Raw genomic sequence first — 16798 nt, 5'->3', positions numbered from 1 at the left:
AAGGCTAATGATACAGAGCCACTTCTAGTTTTATGGATCTCTGCCTTTCCTGACTTTGTTAAATAGGAGCAAACACTGTTCCTCTCTTCGTACCTCCTGGGTAATGCTAAGAGCTGACACCAGCAGTCAGTCTGGTATTTGGGATGGCCTGGCCATTGGAACCAGCCATGCAATTTCCTTGCAAATGGTGTTTAATTTCACAGCGCTTGTGTTGCACACAAACACACGTAAGGAGAATTGGGATCAGGGATTAGACAAGACCTGGTTTGGGTTGTTTGTTTTTTTTTTTTTCCTTTTGTCTGGCAGTTATCCCCTTCTGTGGCACTCTTATCTGCCATCGTATTCCGCAATCTTATTCCAGTTGATGTATAGCTCAGGTAATTTTTCATCCATTTATCTGCCTGTGAATTGCCACTTCTTCATATGCATTTTCTTATCATGTGCTTTATCATACTGTTTGTTTCCCCCTTCATGGGAACCAAATAAAGTTTTAATCTCATGTTTTCATTATATTTCATATGCCTGCCACCCATCTTTGCATTACACAGAAATGCAAATGTCATGAAAGATTGATCCTGAGCCCAGAGTGACAACAAATACTATCATTTTACTTGTAGCTCACAGGTGAGAGGTTCTGCACACCCTCATCCTAGTGAAAACCAGCTCAACAGGAGACCCTCTGTATCTGCAGAGTGATTTCTCCAGGGCAAAGCACTTTCCCTTTGTGCTCAGCTATGGGCTACCAGTCAGCCCTGGGGATAGCCTTGTTTTTTCACTTTTATGTCTTCAACGCTTGCTTGCAGAGGCTGAATGAAAGGTTGCCATCATAGCTTCACGATGCTGGTGCTATCCCTCTGTTTAGCCTTGGACCCTGAGCTCTTACCTCCTGCCCTCCCAAAGCATCACCTGCTGGCAATGTCACTCTTGAGGAGTGGTGGGCAGCAGGATGGGGTCTTCTTCAGGGAGGACAGGGAGAGACAGGTAAAGCAATTGAGGAGCAAGCCACATATCAACTCAAGGAAGGAAGTCTTGGCCTTACTGAAATTAAAAAAAAAAAAAAAGACTTTTGCCTTTGGCTTCAGAGAGGCCAGGACTGTTCCTGCTCTAGCCCCCTCCAAACGTAATGTGAACTCAGAAGACAGATATGGCAACAATCTAGTGCTCCTGGGGACAAAACAGGGCTGGGTTCAAGTCTGCACAAATTCACTGGTGGAACCTCAGCCACGACCCCTTGCTATGGGCTCTCAGGTTCTTGGCTTTGAAGGAGAGAGATGGATCCCTTCCTACACCCATAGCAGCCTTCAGGCTCTGCTCCTTTTGGACACCACCTTCTCCACTGGCACTCCCCGGCAGGCAGAGCAGCGCCTGCAGCAGTGCTGGCTGTGTACAGAGGTTCAGCAAACTGAGCAATACCTGTGCCTCAACAAGAGCCACGAGTTACCAGGTGCAAACATCCAAGGAAAACAGGTTTATCTGATTCCTTTGAAAAGTGCATCCTACTTGTGCCTGCGTTAGCAGATGGATGGAAGTGATATGAATTAGTCAGCTCCGCAAAAGAAAGTGCCTGCCTCTCATTAATTTGCTAAGCCAAACGATGGCAGAACATTGATTATGTTTCAGCTACATAGTTATCCAGCAGAAAACACTGGCTCTCACAGGTGGAAATACCATTTCTACATTCCTCAGCGGCCTGGAGGGTCTTCCCTCCAGCTGCAAAACATGTTTGTGCCTTGCAACACACTGACCTGAACTGAAGGCAAATAACTTGGGGCATGACAGGTGGCTTGATTTTTAAAGGAAGATCTGAATAAATCCAACTCACACTGTCTGTGGCTCATGCCACGTGCAGCTGGCTGGGCAGCATGTCCCACAGCCCAGCCTGCCATCCCTAGCACGGCATGATGCTGGCACCAGGGGGTCCTGCTCTCAGAGGGGCAATGATCAGGTGCAAGGATTGCAGCAACTGTACAGATTTGTAAAACGAGGGCTGCCTTGTGTCTGCAGGCCTCCTGCGCGCTGGCCAGAGCAAAAAGCATTGTGCAGAATATGATTTCTATTTTCTTTTTGCCACGAGATGGCACCAAGATCCCTCTGAGTCACAGACAGCCCAGGCCGCAGTTTTTACTGTGGTAAAACGCCCTGACAGCCACAAATTCGAGCTGTATAAGCAGGGCAGAGCTAAACCTTGAGGCTTTATGCACCCCCAGTCCAGCTGCATTCACCTGTGAGCAAGGCTGGGAGCAACGACCTGTATTTACCATTAACCTGGAAGAATCAAGTGGTATGCAGGGAACAGGAAAAATTTTCTCCTCCCCATCCTACAGCAGACAAGGATCCCTCCCAGGGATTAACCAGCTCAAACATTTTGTGGGACAGTGGCTCAACCCACCCCCCACTGCAGTCCTCTCAGACCCTTTTGGCCTCCACTCAGCATTTCAGACCAAGGAAGAAGCCAGCTGCTGCAAGAGAGTCCTCCTGCCCTCCCCGATGAGGGGACATCATGAGGCTCCATCTCTAGTCATTTCAGAGGAGGAGGAGAAGAAACAGGAATGTCAGGAAAAGGGAAGGTCCTAACAAATCTTACTGAAAGCTGGGAGAAGTAAGGAAAGGGGAGATGTCGCTTTGCCCAGATCTGCCCAGCTTCTCTGCTGCTTCAAGGAAAAAGCATTTTAGAAGCATTTTTGCAATGTTTGCATGCTTGCTGTTCACACATGTTGCTCTGGAAAGAAGTTCTGCTTATCTATCTGATCTACCTTTGTAAAAATGTTGGGAGGGTCTTCACTTGTCTGGAGAGCTGTTAAGTCCCACATCTGTGCAGGCAGAGCAGAGCCTGTACCCAGAAGGGGTCAAATACCACCTAAAATGTCCAGGGTTTGGTAGATATCTGCGATTCAAAAGCAGAAGTCTGGAAAGTGTTGCAAGAGCATCCATCAGACACAGAAAGTGCAGTTATTTGGGAATAATTTATCCCATGTGCAGCAGAGAATGGGAAAAGAGCAGGGATTAGACGATTTGTATCTTACTCTCCAAGGGAAGAAATTATCCGCTATTGAGAAGCAACCTCTCCCCGAAGCTCAGAACTAAAATAACTTTTTATGTTGTGTATTTGATGTGTAAAGTAGTGGCTGTCCTGTTATTTCCAGTCATGTATCTGGCTGGAATTTTCCAGGTAACCTTACACACCAGCCGCCTTCTGCTTCTTAGAAAAATATTTGTTCAAGAGATATTTTAAGCATATAGCCAGTATTTGCAAGGCTTTAAGTAAGACGCTATTTGTATCTACTGCACAGGGATCTGGTTTCTCCTTTGTGCATCTGCCAGGCTCTGCACAAAATAATTATGTGGATTTTTCTCATTTCAGAGCCTTGGGCTTATTGGCGTAGCACAGCGCAGGCACACTGTGGATGGGGTCTCATGGTGAATCCAGCCTCTGCAGTCGTGTCCAGCTCAGATTCTTTAACCTCAGGTGGAGGTTTAAAAGTAAATTTCTGGAGCAAGCCTGTGAAGAAGATGAAGAGCTCCATCGTGGCAAGACTTTCTCCAATGCAGTTTCTCCGCCCTGCAATGCCAAAAGCATGGCTGTCAGTGCAGTGACTGGGTAAGCGGTTGCTCGCCCTGACACTTTTTCCCTGTTACTTGGTAGCAATAATGTGAGGGACATTATAGGCCTCGGAAATGCAAAATAGCATGGTGTGTTATTCAGCAGCCATCACTGCCAGTCATCTATAGGCATTTGAACAGGGCTTTTTCACTCTGAGCCTGCAAGGAATTGATCTGTGATACCCTAGAAACCAGCCTTCCCAAGGCAGAGGGAAGGCTGAACTTTTGCTTGAAGGCATTGAGTCTTCTGTAGGACCCAGTCTTTAGACACGAGGTCCTGGTGTGCCTCCGAGGTGGGCTGAGCGGCTGTTTGTAAGTCAAAACCCGGAGACGGTATTTCCAAACCATCCCCACTGCTGATGTCTGTGCTGTTCCCAAGGGGGGCTCAGTCCTGCCACTTGGCTAATATCTTCTGAGGGGCACTTGGAACTCGGTGCCCCATACATCAGATGCATTTGTTACCTGTGGAGAAGGGCAGGAACGCTTTCTTCTTTACAAAGTTCCCATCCACATCAAGGAAATGGTTGGGGTTGAACTCATCTGGCGTCTCCCATTGTGTTTTATCCAGCAGCACAGAGGTGAGCAGAGGAATCACTGTTGTTCCCTGCAGCACAACCAAGCTCTGCTTTAGCATGTGTGGATGCAGTCAACTTCTGGCTTTGCCCATTCAGCTGCATCATTGTTTCTCCCTTCGGGCTGTGTCTGCAAACAAACTTCTATCTCTGAGGAACTGATTTCTGGGCTTGCACATGATCAAATGACCCTCCGTTAGTGTGAATACCTAGTTCATTGGAATTACTGACTAATATGTGATTAAATAACAACAGTTGTTGGCTGTTCCTGAGTTATGAAGCAGAAGAAAGGTGTGGGCCAGGCTTCCTTCCTGCCCAGCTGCTCTCTGCTTGCTCAAGCAGGCAACAAGACAATGCCATGGTACTCCAGAGGCAGAAGTGCTCTACAGGGAATGAATGGCAATGGAGAGTTACGAGAATAGGGCATAGACTCCAAAGACTGAGTTAGGGGAAATAGGAAGCTGTGTGCATAACCCTGAAGTCACACTGCTATCGGTCTGGGCATGAAGGAGATGGGGGATTAGGGAACTGACTCCTTCCCACCAAAAGCCCTGTTCTTCAAGCTCCCCCACTCCTTGTGACATTTTGGCCTATGGGTCACTGGTGTTCTGCACCCTGTTCTTCCTCTGGAGAGCAACAAGTACCTTGGGGATGAAGTAGCCTTTAAAGTGGGTGTCAACAGAGGTGCACCGTGGAACATGTGGCAGGAGGGTGACAAATCTCTGCACCTCATGGATCACTGCGTTGGTAAATGGCATGTTTTTCCGGTCCTCAAAGGTAGGCAAGCAGCCAGGGCCAAGAACTCGCTCAATCTCTGCATGCACCTTTTCTGCAAGGGAAGGAAGAGCAGAGGAAAGGCATGAAGTGAGTTTCCCTCAGTGGTAAAGCACCTCCAGATCCCAACTCTTGCTGACTGTTGGTTGCACTACCTCAGGGCAAGAGGTTGCCCAGACCCTGGGAGCAGAGAGAGAACAACCCCTCAGATGCTTTGGTTCTGAACAGCAGCATATAATGTTTGGACAGAGTGGACGGGTTCCAGGTTTTGGATGCATGACAGGCTATGAAGGTTTTACAGGTGAGCATCACTTATGAAGTCACTGCAGAGTACTTCAGTACCCTACATAAGAAAAGCAAAACCATAAAGGTGTCTTACTTTGAATCTCAGGGTACTTCATCAGCAGAAGGATGGCCCACTGCAATGTCGTGGATGTTGTCTCAGTGCCAGCCATGAGCAGGTCGAGTGCAGAGGCCAATATGTTTGCATCATGAAAAAGAATATTGCTTTTATTTTGCTTTAGGGAAAGAAAAAGGAAAAATCACTGCTGTTAGCATGGAAAGAGAGAACTAAGATAGGTGATCTAGTCTTCAGAAACATTACAGTGGGATGCATGCGACTCACAAGTGCCAAGATGCACTGCACTGACGTACCATTACAGAAGTGTTACAGTTTTCAGAGGAAATATTTTCACACTTGAGGTTTTACCCCCAAAAGTGAACTAACTGGACAAATTCATTGATTTTCCAACATCACATGACGTTTACCTGCTCTGAGCAGTGGTTATCTGATCGACTGAGGACGTCTATCCCCTGCTTGTGGATCCTGAGAAGGTAGAAAATTGAGAGGTGCAGGACTGGGCCTTCCCAGGTCAGGGAGCTGGGGTTTGTTTAGCTGTGTGCCAGGCCCTCTTAGGAAAGCCGTGAAGGTCCAGGACACCACTGGCACACCAACTCTGCTGTCTCTGCTTCGTGCTGCTGATGGGAAACACTTTGCCCATTCCTGTGTGCAACAGCTGAGGCACTCACACAAGGTGTCAAGCTCAAACACCTGTCCTGCCCACCACCCGTCTCAAGTACGTGGGTACAAACACTTGGAGAAAAAGGGCACACACAGACTGATACTTCCTTGCTATACTCCCACACTATCATTCCTGTTGGTAAATCTACTACGTGGGAGCTGGTGATGTGTTTGCACAAACGCAGTAGGAACTTTTGCATCTTTGCAACTGGGAATCTGTTGCCTCTTCCCATGCCCATAGGAGGGATGCATCTGCCCAGAGTGTGCTGGACAACTGACATTATGACATTACAAAATGACATGACCTCTTTCTCTCTCTCCAGCAAGGAAGGGATTGTAGCTGACACCTGAGGACAAGTTTTAGACACTCATGCAATACTGTCTACTTAATTATTTCTTGTTTTTCCTTCAGTATGCAGTATTTAACATACCCAAAATGTAAATATTTTCAAATAGACCATAGTGGAGCATGTTTATTAGACAAGCAACACAGGGCATCTCTGTATAAGATATCGCATTAGGAATTGTCATATTGTTAAAATACCTCTTGTTTGAATACTAATGCATCAATGTAGCTTGTCAGGTTGTTTTCATTAAGACTTTCTTTGCTTTCCTTGATGTGCTCCTTTAAGATCACACACACCTCTTCTACTTTTTTCAGTATCATCTTGTGAGGTTTGAGAAGAAATCCAAGGAATGGGTAGAAATTAAATAACTAAAACAAAAAAAAGGAAAAAAAATCACAGAAAAAAAAATTAAATTCACCCATTACCTTGTAAGACTCAAGTATCATAATAAAGAAATCATTTATGTGAGGAACCAGATGACATGTGATTGGAGTCTCTTTTTTGGTAACTAAAAAATTTTAATGTATAAAAATGCCTCCTCTTACTAAAAATTCTCTACAGAAATGAATGGAGCCTATCAGACTTGTCTAGACAGAGCCTATAAACACAAATTAAAAAAAATACAATTAAGGGAAAGTGATAGTAAACTCATGAAACAATGAAATTACATTTTTAAAGAGGTAATAAAGCAAAAAGATAAAGCATTACACATTACACAAAGAAAACTCCAAATGTTTAGCAAGCCAAAATACTTATGTTTTAAAGTTGTTAGATCATCATTTTTAACTTTCACATGAATTATAAATCAATTACACTCAGTTCTCAGCATCGTTAAATTTCACAGCACAATAAACAGTTGCATTTTATGTGCAGGGGGGTTACTTACACCATTCCTCAACGTTATAAATAAACTGGCTGCAGAATAAGATTCACACATCTCTTGCTAACTGGTTATAATTTTTGCTGTTTTCTGCAAAAACTAAACCTGATGTAGAGATTAAAAGAAAAGGGATATTGTACTGTTGTAAATCATAACTATTGGAAATAGTTCTCACACCAGTAATAAATTCATCAGCATCTTTTAACAGCTATTGAGATGACTGTTTCAATATTACCTTAACTAACTAATACTCTATTCCTTGTGATGGAGGATTAAGTTTAACAAGAGCTCTTGAGGCTCAGATGGAGTCTCTTAGTTGGATTACTCCTTTTTTTATACAGCTCCATTAAGCAGGTATTGATTAAACCACAACAGAAGGTATGAGAGGTCCATATATAATGTCTGCAGCTCTGTACTTTCTACTACTACTCTGTAACTTCACTAGTTTCTTAAACTGTAGCAAAAAACCTTAGTAACCCCCAAATACTTGCAGTTGTCCCTAAGACAAGAGGTTACTTTTAGGATGTTCATACAGCATTCACCAGAAAATAACCGGGATGAGCCGGGCTATTTTCCTTTGTGCACGCACAAATATGGTCGTTATTTCAATAGTTTCATCACCAGTGTATTTTTAAAGAAACAAACTCTGGCCATGCTCTCCAAGAGGTAACTGATTCCCTTCTGTCTCTTCCACATGCACCTTCTTTGGACCAAAAATACTAGGTAGTAGGAGATGCTGGCATTCTGTGTTTTATTTTGGGTACTGCTGGACAAATACTGAGCAAAAAGCAAAAAACATCAAAAAACAGGTAAACAGAGTCCTTCTGAACTCTCCGTCAAAAGTGCTACAAACATTTCTGAGACAAACTCCAGGAACATTTTCCTGCAGCTACTGTGAAACACCAAAGACAGAAGGTTGCCCAGATCCCAGTCCTACACTGGGGGCTGTTTCCTCATGAGAGACACTTCACCATAAACTGTAAAGTTGACAAAATAATCTCACTAAAAATAACAACATAAAGGGCAGAGTCTATAGCCCTTTTGTGGATTTCCACTGCTGCTCCTGGACGCTGCTCACCCCAAGTCCCACCATGCTGGAAGCCTCAGTTATTTCCCCTTCTGGCTGCAGAAGAATCAAGCACACCCCTACTGCTGCAAGGTCACATCAGCATCTCAGCCCAGTGCTACCACGCGATGTTTGACCTTCGCAACAGGATTCCATGAGGGAAGAAAAACCCCAAACAAGAATCTTGTCCCTTGGACTAGATGATCTTTAAAGGTCCCTTCCAACCCAAACCATTTTTATTCTTATGTTTCAGTACCCTAAAGATACTCCAAAACCACCCAGTCATAGTAAGTCGGCTTGACCTACCAACTCCAATGAGATACTGGACATCTTGTCACAGAGGGTAACTTACGTGCAAGAATGGAGAGCCAAGAAGGTGCATAACGTCATCTATGAGTCTTAACAGGGTGAGAAACGTTGGGTCTTCATAATCAAACCTTCTTCCAAAGAGAATAGCAAAGGTGATGTTGGTGGGGGCCATATTCAAAAATCGTAATTGAAAGGGTCCACCTAGAAATTAACAAAATCATAACTGTATTGGTCATTTCTGGAGCAACCCAGAGGTCTTCACAGCGGATTTATAAAGTAGCATGAAACACTTAATGCCATCTCCAGCTCACCTTTGAAGGATCTGATCAAATCAAGGAGAAAGTGAAGCTCCTCAAGTATCCTTTCTTCTCCAAGGTGCTTCCCCATGCCAAGATCCCGCATGGTGGCTATGGTGAACCGCCGTGTCGTCTTCCAGAGCTCTTGAGAAGAAAAGAACACACCTACAGAGGGATTGAATGCCCTGTTTGCCAAGGTGGTACAGGATTTTCTCAAAAACACCAAAAGCACAGCTGGGCAGTGCAGTATTTTGCAAGCTGGTGGAGCCTGGTTTTGGGAGAGGACTGGGAGGCTCTTTGGGGAGCTGGCTTGGGAAAGCACTGCCCCAGGTAGGTTCAGGAGGGCAGGAGGCAATATTTTAAACAGCTGGTTGCTGTTCACACCAAAGCTCTGGGTTTGGCTTGTTTATAGCTTTGTCTCTTTGCAGCCATACACAGTAAAAAGCTCTATGCATGGTCTTCGTCTCAGCCCGACTTGTTTTTCCTTAGAAAAATGACCCAGCTGTTTCAGAGAGCAAGGCTAGGAGCAGATGACACCACTCCATCCCTGTCATGAACAGGACAAACAATTTCACTGAACAACTTGTGTTTTAGAGGATGAACTGTTCACTGTGCAGGGGGACAAGGAGGGGTAGCAGGGATGTACCTTTGCTTACAGCTGGGGAACACCCCCCAGCTGGCTAAACCATCAGCTAAAGAAAGTGCTCAGTCAAGAGGGCCCGGAGGTGTTTGGATACAATTCAGAAGTCCTCCCTTCCCAGGAGGGCTTCTAGGACTGAACATACTCTACATCTTCATATGGTGGCTGGGAAAGTAGTGCAGTGTACCCTTCCTCACACTGGGCCTCACTCTTAAAAACAAGATTAAAAAAACCCCACACGCTGTATGCATTATATACATATTAGGTCACCAAATATTTTTCTTTCAGCCCTGGATTATTCCCTTCATTGTTTTTCAATGTCTAGTCTTGGGCAATGTATTACTTTTTAGCATGCGATTCAGAAACATGCCAAAAATCTGTTTACAGAAGTAATTGTTTGAGGTACAAACAGCCCGTGTTATTGCACTCTTGCCAGTTCTTGAAGTCTTTATCATGAGTCATGCGTGATCCACGCTTTGTCTGAACTCCCAGTAACTGTAGAAAAGAGATTGCATAAGAACTTCAGCCTTCACATTGTGAAAAATAATTTCCTTCCCTCTGCACTGCAAAAAAACCCACCTTGAAATGTGACCCAAGTGCCAGTAAAAGCAAAAAACTGATAAGGCAAAGAGGAAGATCCCCAGAAGTAATTTTTTTAAGAAAACAAACAACTGCCCCCAAGTCCCACAAAATGTAGCCCTTGACGATAAGGATGCAGTTCAAGACTCTTAAATATTGTTGCAATTGAAACAACACATTTGAGAAACAGCATAGCAAGCGCATCCTTATTTTCTCAACCTGCCAGTACCATTTCCATGTTGAATGTGATAAAATATGGGTATAGCTGGTCTGTCCTCAAACACATCTGCTGTGTTCAGAAGGGCATCCTTTACTGCCTCATAGCCAGTGAGCACCACCACCTTCTGAAAGCCCAAATGGACAGTGAACACAGGGCCGTATTTCTCTGAAATCTAGAAGGAGAGAAAAATCAGAGCATGGAAATCAACAGTGGGAGTGGTATGTCCTGCTGGAGTGGCTCAAGAGTTGTCTTCCCTCCTCCTTCTGTGGCCAGAAGGGATGGAGGCATGCCAGAGATAAAGCCCTGAGATACTGAAATGAAAGAGGAATCAAAGCAAATAAACACTGGTCTTTTTAACCCAACAGCTTCCATAAAACTACTGTTTTTCTGAGCTGGTTGGACACAGGTTGGCCCAGTGGATTAAGAGGCAGAAGGTAACGAGACACTTCGGATACCAAGAGCAGCAAAAAAGAATCACTGAGATCTGCCAGGCAGTTATTGAGCAACTGCTGACAGGTCAGGCTGTAATGCCACGGTCCACCAAAAGACGATGGAAGAGCAGAGGCATCCTTACTTGTTATTAAAAGTTAAAAGCTTTGTTGTAATTAATGCGAAGAGGTATATAACATGATTCACCAAGGACAGAGACAGGAAGAGTCTTTCAGAATTTCAAAATTGCCTTACAAAATTCCCACAGTACCACACTCAATTTTTTTATTTCTGCTACACCATCGTTTTCAAACCACTGCACAGTGGGAGTTTATAGTGAGATCTGAGATACCAGGTAGCAGGAGCTCTCTGGAGGCTCACAAACATGATCCTGCCAGGCCTTACAAGGAATCAAGACTTGACTGAGGAGCAATGGAGTTGAAACTGCATAAAGATATCGTGAGATAAAGCCTTGTGTCCCATCAAAGGAGACCAGTTCTGGCAATGTACATCAGAGGAGGCTCCAAAGCATAGCAACCCCCACCGCTGTACCAAAGCAAACAGGTAGCTCAGGCAGAGTCTAATCTGTGCTTCAGCAATATAGTCAGACTTGTTTTATTTATGAAAAAAAAAAAAATATTCACAGGACACTGATTTCAATAATTTGCTCAAAATAATGTTTCAGTTGCTGCATCATCTACTGTACAACTTTCATGGGGAAATCCTTTAGGGATTATCCTTTTGGGGATGATTTTCTACTCCAGCTCATTTGTCTGCTAATACCTTAAAAGTCTTCTGGCAAGTCAGCTTTCAGAGCATTACTGCAGTTCCACAAGCCCAATATAAAATCTCACCTCACCTGTAGCTGCAGCCTGGAGGACTCTCTCACTGTCCTCTTCCCTTTGCCATCAGGGCAGAGCAGACACAGTCTGGCTCCAAAAGGCAAAGGATGGCAAGAGGGGCCTCCGGGCTGCAACCACAGCCCCCTTTCCCAGCTGGTTTCAGCAGTAGACCCCTTTCCCAGTTGGCTTCTTGATGCTGTACTTCAACAGGAGAAAGAAGGCATCGGCGTGGCCAGTGTGCCCAATACCTTCCCCTTGAGTCTGTGCTTCACTAGGATGTTATCACCTTGCTCTTGGGTCTCAGGTCACCTCCTTTCCAGCCTCATCTTCGCTTATTCTTCCCATCACATCCATGCACAACCCCAGAACCCCTTCTCCATTACCCTCCTCTGCAGAAGAATTTCTGATCTTGCCAGAAACAGGAACCATAGTCCAAACAGTTTCCCATCTCCCATGCTCTGGGTGTTGAGCCTTCTGTGAGCTGGCTGGTGTAAGATGAAGATGCATCTCCACAGGCACCTTGGAGGCCCTTCACATGGCACGGTGATGGGAATGAGACAGGGAAAGCCAGCTCTTTTTCTACACAGTACTAAGAGGTCAGAGGGCTGCTGGCAACCTGATGGCTTGGTGTAAAGTGCAGGATACTCACACCCCATGTCCTGCCATGGAGAATGCCTGCTGAGCCACAATTTGGCTCTGAGAGACTAAATACATTGAAATTTTCCCTTTTTTTTTCTGGAAGACAGATGTGAAGCAACTGTGACTCCTACAGAGAACATTGTCTTGCATAAGTCCAAGTCATTCACTGCTTCAAATTATTTCTCCTACATCTCTTCTCTGGGCTGTACTATATTAATTCCCATTCTTATGAAAAACTGGCAACAGAAATAAGAAATACAAGCTATTTTGGCAACCACAATTAAACATCCATCTTTCAATTTGGCTGTGTGGACACTCAAATATTTTAAAGTATTGCACAACACAAGGAAGATGCCAAAATTTAAGTCCATCAGTCTGATCTGATGTAAATGCTCAGAGTTTTCAACATCTGAGTAGTTCTCATGTAAGCACCCTCTGCAGAATTGGAATTTAGCAATTTCCTTGGTCTTTCTGAAACCTTTAAAACAACACAGTTTTTTAAAAACACATTTGGCACCAAAAATCATCTCCGAACTGTCACCAGAGAAGAATTTTAAATAGGAACATGCTGACATTCAACACCCTAGAAATGAAGGACACTTGTCCTTACCTTCATTAGTGACTTGTCTTGCCTTCTTATGTCCAGCAAATGCAGGTTGCCAATGATCGGAAGAGGAAATGGACCAGGAGGCAAATTTAAAGCTGATTGCTTAAAAAATTTTAAAACATAGAGTGCAGCTGATAAAAGCAATGTGCACACCCCACAGATGAAGAGGGGTATGAAGGCAGTCATATTTTGGTGGAGCTTGACTTTCTGGAAAGCGATCGAGACACCTTTATTAGAATGCTCGCATTATCGCATTGTATTTATCCAGAGTAAATGATGTCAGGGTTTCTGCTGCACTTTGTACAATCTTCACCTCCACCCCCAGCTCTCCACAAAAATTGGAGTTTATACCTGTGAAAGGCAAAGTCCAAGCACAACTCATGGAGGCCAAGGCTTGCAGACTCCCTTTCAAATGCAGTGGGACAGGTCTGCTTCATTTCCAAAGCCTAGCTTAGATTCTTCTGCCTGTAATAACTTCCCAGCATATCTGGGAGTCCCATGTCTGCTTTGTTATTTATTAGCCATTGATCGTACCATTTCTCTTAAGATTTCCTCTTCATCCCTCTCTTCTATCCCCTCCATCTAACCTCTTCTCTGAACACAGACAGCTCTTTACTTTCTGCCTTCTAGCTCTTTACCTTACAAACACTGATTCCAAAATAATCCTTCAGGGTAGACAATCATTGCTTATCGCACAGCAGAGTGAAGGAGAAGCAAGTCCTGCAGGCAAAGAGACTTGCTCCAGCCCCTGCATGAAGCTGGGTGGACAGCTGGAGGGTGGACAGCTGGTGGACAGCATCTTCCCTCCTCTTCCACCTTCTTGTGTCCTTGCAGTGAAGCATTTTCTCCCAGTGAAGGGAAACAGAACTGGGTAATCTTCACATGCAAAAAAATCAGGACCCATTTGTTGCCTCTGTGGATTTGGAGCTCTGTTGCTTGTTTCCATGCTTTTCCTATTTATTGACACTGAATTTGGGCTGTCCTGAAGGCCTATATGGTATGCAGATAGAAAGCTACTCCTTCTTACATCAGCCTGGCTTAAATGCTTTGCCAGCCCAGTGTAAAACACCTAAGAAGGCACCTCTCCAGTTCTTATTCTTCTTTACTGTGGACTACATTATAGAAAGCTCAAGAAAATGCAGAGCTGCTGACCTTCTCTTGTTTTTTTCCCCATCAGAGGCTGGTGAAAAACTAATTCACTGCTGCAAACTCCGAAGTCGTAGTGCAGTCTAATGCCTCCCTCCTTCATCGGTGGGTCTTTTAGTGAGGGGCTTTTCTTCCAGCTCCCCATGCAATGTTAACTGGTACCATTTTCACTCTATACACACCAAAAGGGATATAAAAGTCATGTCTTGGGGAGCTGGATTACTGAATCAATATGAACGTGGAAGGTTTTGTAAAAGAGCTGTTCCCACTGTTTTCTGGCAGTGTCTGGCAGAGTGAGAACTGTCAGAGACATTAGTAGAAACACACATCACTTCTGTAAAATTACCCTGATCTCACAGATGATACATTGGTCCCGTAGGTAGGAACAGAGCATCTGACACCTTCTTTTTGAGGCCTTTCAGATCACAAGGATTTTGTACTGCACCATACTGTGCTATAAGATGGTATCAGTCCTGAAGATGCTTTGAGACTGTTCCAAAGTGCAGCAAGGTTCACACTTACGCTGGACACAACGCACAATCAAACCCAGACTCTCCCATCCATTAGAGACAGGCCACAGACAGACTGGAGAGGACATGACCTCAGCTCACACCCAGTCCTCTCTCCGACTGTGCACAGCCCAGGAACCATCCATCCATTCCAAGCCCAATGTGCTACAAACAACAGCATCTGTGGTAAGAGCAGGAGACCAGGAGTCTGGATACGCGCCTTTGCTCGGACAATGACTTGTCTATGTGGCTTTGAGGAGTGCAGCGCAGGGCTGGGCATCAGGGCTGGGCTCTGAATGCAGGCGTTGTGCCTGGAGCCCTGCTCCCCTGGGGCTGACTCAGCTCCTACATCCACCACAATCATTTCTGGGATGTCTTTTGGGCTGCATGCGGGAAGGAGGTAAGCAGGACATGGTGTGGGAATAGCATCTGCTCATAGCGTAAGAAATACCAAAAGCAAGAAGAAGAGAGATGTCACTCTGACACTAAAAATGTCTTTATGATTCCCAAAGGGAAGGGACCAAGGAAGCAATCAGCCTCGTTCTGTACGCACAGCCAGCCCTCTGCCCTCAGCCTGCCCAGCAGGAGGAAGGGTTACTCATTACCTGCTGGGTGAAGCAACCCGTGAAAGAGGCAAAGCTGGGCAAAGATAACAGCATCTTAGATGGCCTACAAAAACGTTTTCACCTAAGAGATTTAAGTTAAAAATTAAAATTAAAATTAATCTTTATCTAGGAGTAAATAATCTCTCTGGAAAAAATCAAACCCTCTCCATTCAGGGCAGGGTCATGTCACAAGTCACAGGAGAGATTACAGAAACGGAATCACAGAAAGAAAAGCCTTTACACAGAGTGCCCCGGGACCAAAGCACCGATGGATTTGTAGTTGGGGAAGAAAATAATTCCTTGGGCTGTGTATAATTACTTGGAGGTTGAGCCCTTTCAAATCAGTTACTCTTGGACAAAGAGGACTAGAGAACAGAAAGAGAGGTTTCCTGCCCTGCATCTGCCCTTGAAAACAGCAACAGGCAGGTGGGGTTAGAATTCAGACTGTGATAATCACCATTTCTGGATGTATCCTACTGTAACTTTGCACAGCAAGGGGCCTCCTGGAGGAATCAGGAGAGAGAGCCTTCAAAATCTTGTACTGTGGTTTTTGGGACTACATTTATCAGCTGGATAAATCTGTCCCCCAAAGCAACATCTGGCAGTTTTGAGCAGCATCCCATTATTCACCAGCACATACAGTGGTCACACACTGCTCTCCAACCCTGCAGCAAGGCCCCTTTCACAAGTACCTGTGTCCCCAGCCTCTCCCATAGCTGGACATCACTAAGGAATTAATGTTGCTTCTGGGCATTTGGTGGTAGGAAAGAGTTTCTCTTTTGCTTTAGAGAAAAAGGCCTCAGTCCCAAGCCAGGTTGCCTATTTCTTTGACTCTAGAATATTTTTCAAGGTGAGTACAATGAAATAACCTTGGAGCAGAGGGAAGAGCTCCATCCCCTCCGCTAGCACTCTTGGCAGCTCCAGTCTGAAGCTGTTCTACCTGACGAGCACTGGGCTGAGACATTTAGTCTCTCCAGGGGCCACTCTGGCAGCAGTTCTGCTCTCAGAGCTTTTACTCTTTTCTGAGGCTTCAGGGTTTGCTCTTCATCATCACACTGGGCTCCTCCTTTCCCAGCACCTCTGCCAAATCCAGCTGTAGCACATTTTAAAGCAGATTTCAACCTGCTTTTAAAATTCTCCTTCCCTGGCATTCTCAACCCATCTGCCTGGTCTCTGATCCTTGAAGCTTTAATGCCAGGTTTTAGCTGGTGTTCAATTATGCACAAAGGCGACATGTTTAAGATAAATACTTTTTTGCTCCTCTCTTTATGCATGAAGATTTCACCTTCTTCCCCGCACACCCCCCCCCCCCCCCTTTCTGTAAAAAACGATTTGATCCCTGATGGTAACTATGGGCAGCCCTGCCCTGCCTTCATGGCATTTACCTGCACAGAACTCTGCACATCCGAGCCTGTGCTGCAAAGCCACATTGCTGTCCCTAGCACTGTGGGAACAGCCACCTCTGCTGCCCGCATGTCCCCGTACCAGCCTGGGACTCATGCTCATGCGACCGCTGCCTTCCTGGCATGAGCAGAGCCTGAGACAGCAGTTCTTCCAAGGCAAACACAAAACCATGGGCGGGCAAAGCCTCCCACCTCCACAGTCCATGTTCCTGCACTCTAAACAAAAGCCAACCTTGCTAAGATAAAAAGGTCAGGTGTCCAGGTTGGTATTTTGAGGTTGCAACCTACAAAACACCATTCCCTCTCTCCACAAG

The 16798-nt window shown here is 45.1% G+C and overlaps 1 protein-coding gene across 1 annotated transcript; it reads right to left on the bottom strand.

Annotated features, from left to right (window-relative positions):
• Nucleotides 1-3371: 3371 nt before the first annotated feature.
• CYP2W1 (cytochrome P450 family 2 subfamily W member 1) lies at nt 3372-13007 on the bottom strand. The gene is made up of 9 exons (XM_074918817.1): nt 12825-13007; nt 10314-10476; nt 8881-9030; nt 8613-8770; nt 6512-6682; nt 5326-5464; nt 4817-5001; nt 4063-4204; nt 3372-3559 (listed from the first exon to the last, which is right to left on the bottom strand). The coding sequence occupies exons 1-9, from the start codon at nt 13005-13007 to the stop codon at nt 3372-3374; spliced, it is 1479 nt and encodes a 492-aa protein (XP_074774918.1).
• Nucleotides 13008-16798: the final 3791 nt, after the last annotated feature.

This window comes from Athene noctua, chromosome 15 (genome assembly GCF_965140245.1).
Source record: "Athene noctua chromosome 15, bAthNoc1.hap1.1, whole genome shotgun sequence".
NCBI lineage: Eukaryota > Metazoa > Chordata > Aves > Strigiformes > Strigidae > Athene > Athene noctua.
The sequence above is the reverse complement of the archived record's forward strand: the minus strand, read 5'-3'. Positions and strand labels throughout refer to the sequence as shown.

Coding starts and splice junctions, on each gene's coding strand:
- CYP2W1 (XM_074918817.1), bottom strand. CDS start 13,007: ATGACTGCCTTCATACCCCTCTTCATCTGTGGGGTGTGCACATTGCTT. Junction 9,031..10,313: donor TCACATTCAACATGGAAATG/GTACTGGCAGGT, acceptor ATCCCTCTGTAG/GTGTGTTCTTTTCTTCTCAA. Junction 5,465..6,511: donor CATTAGTATTCAAACAAGAG/GTATTTTAACAA, acceptor CTTTCCCTAAAG/CAAAATAAAAGCAATATTCT.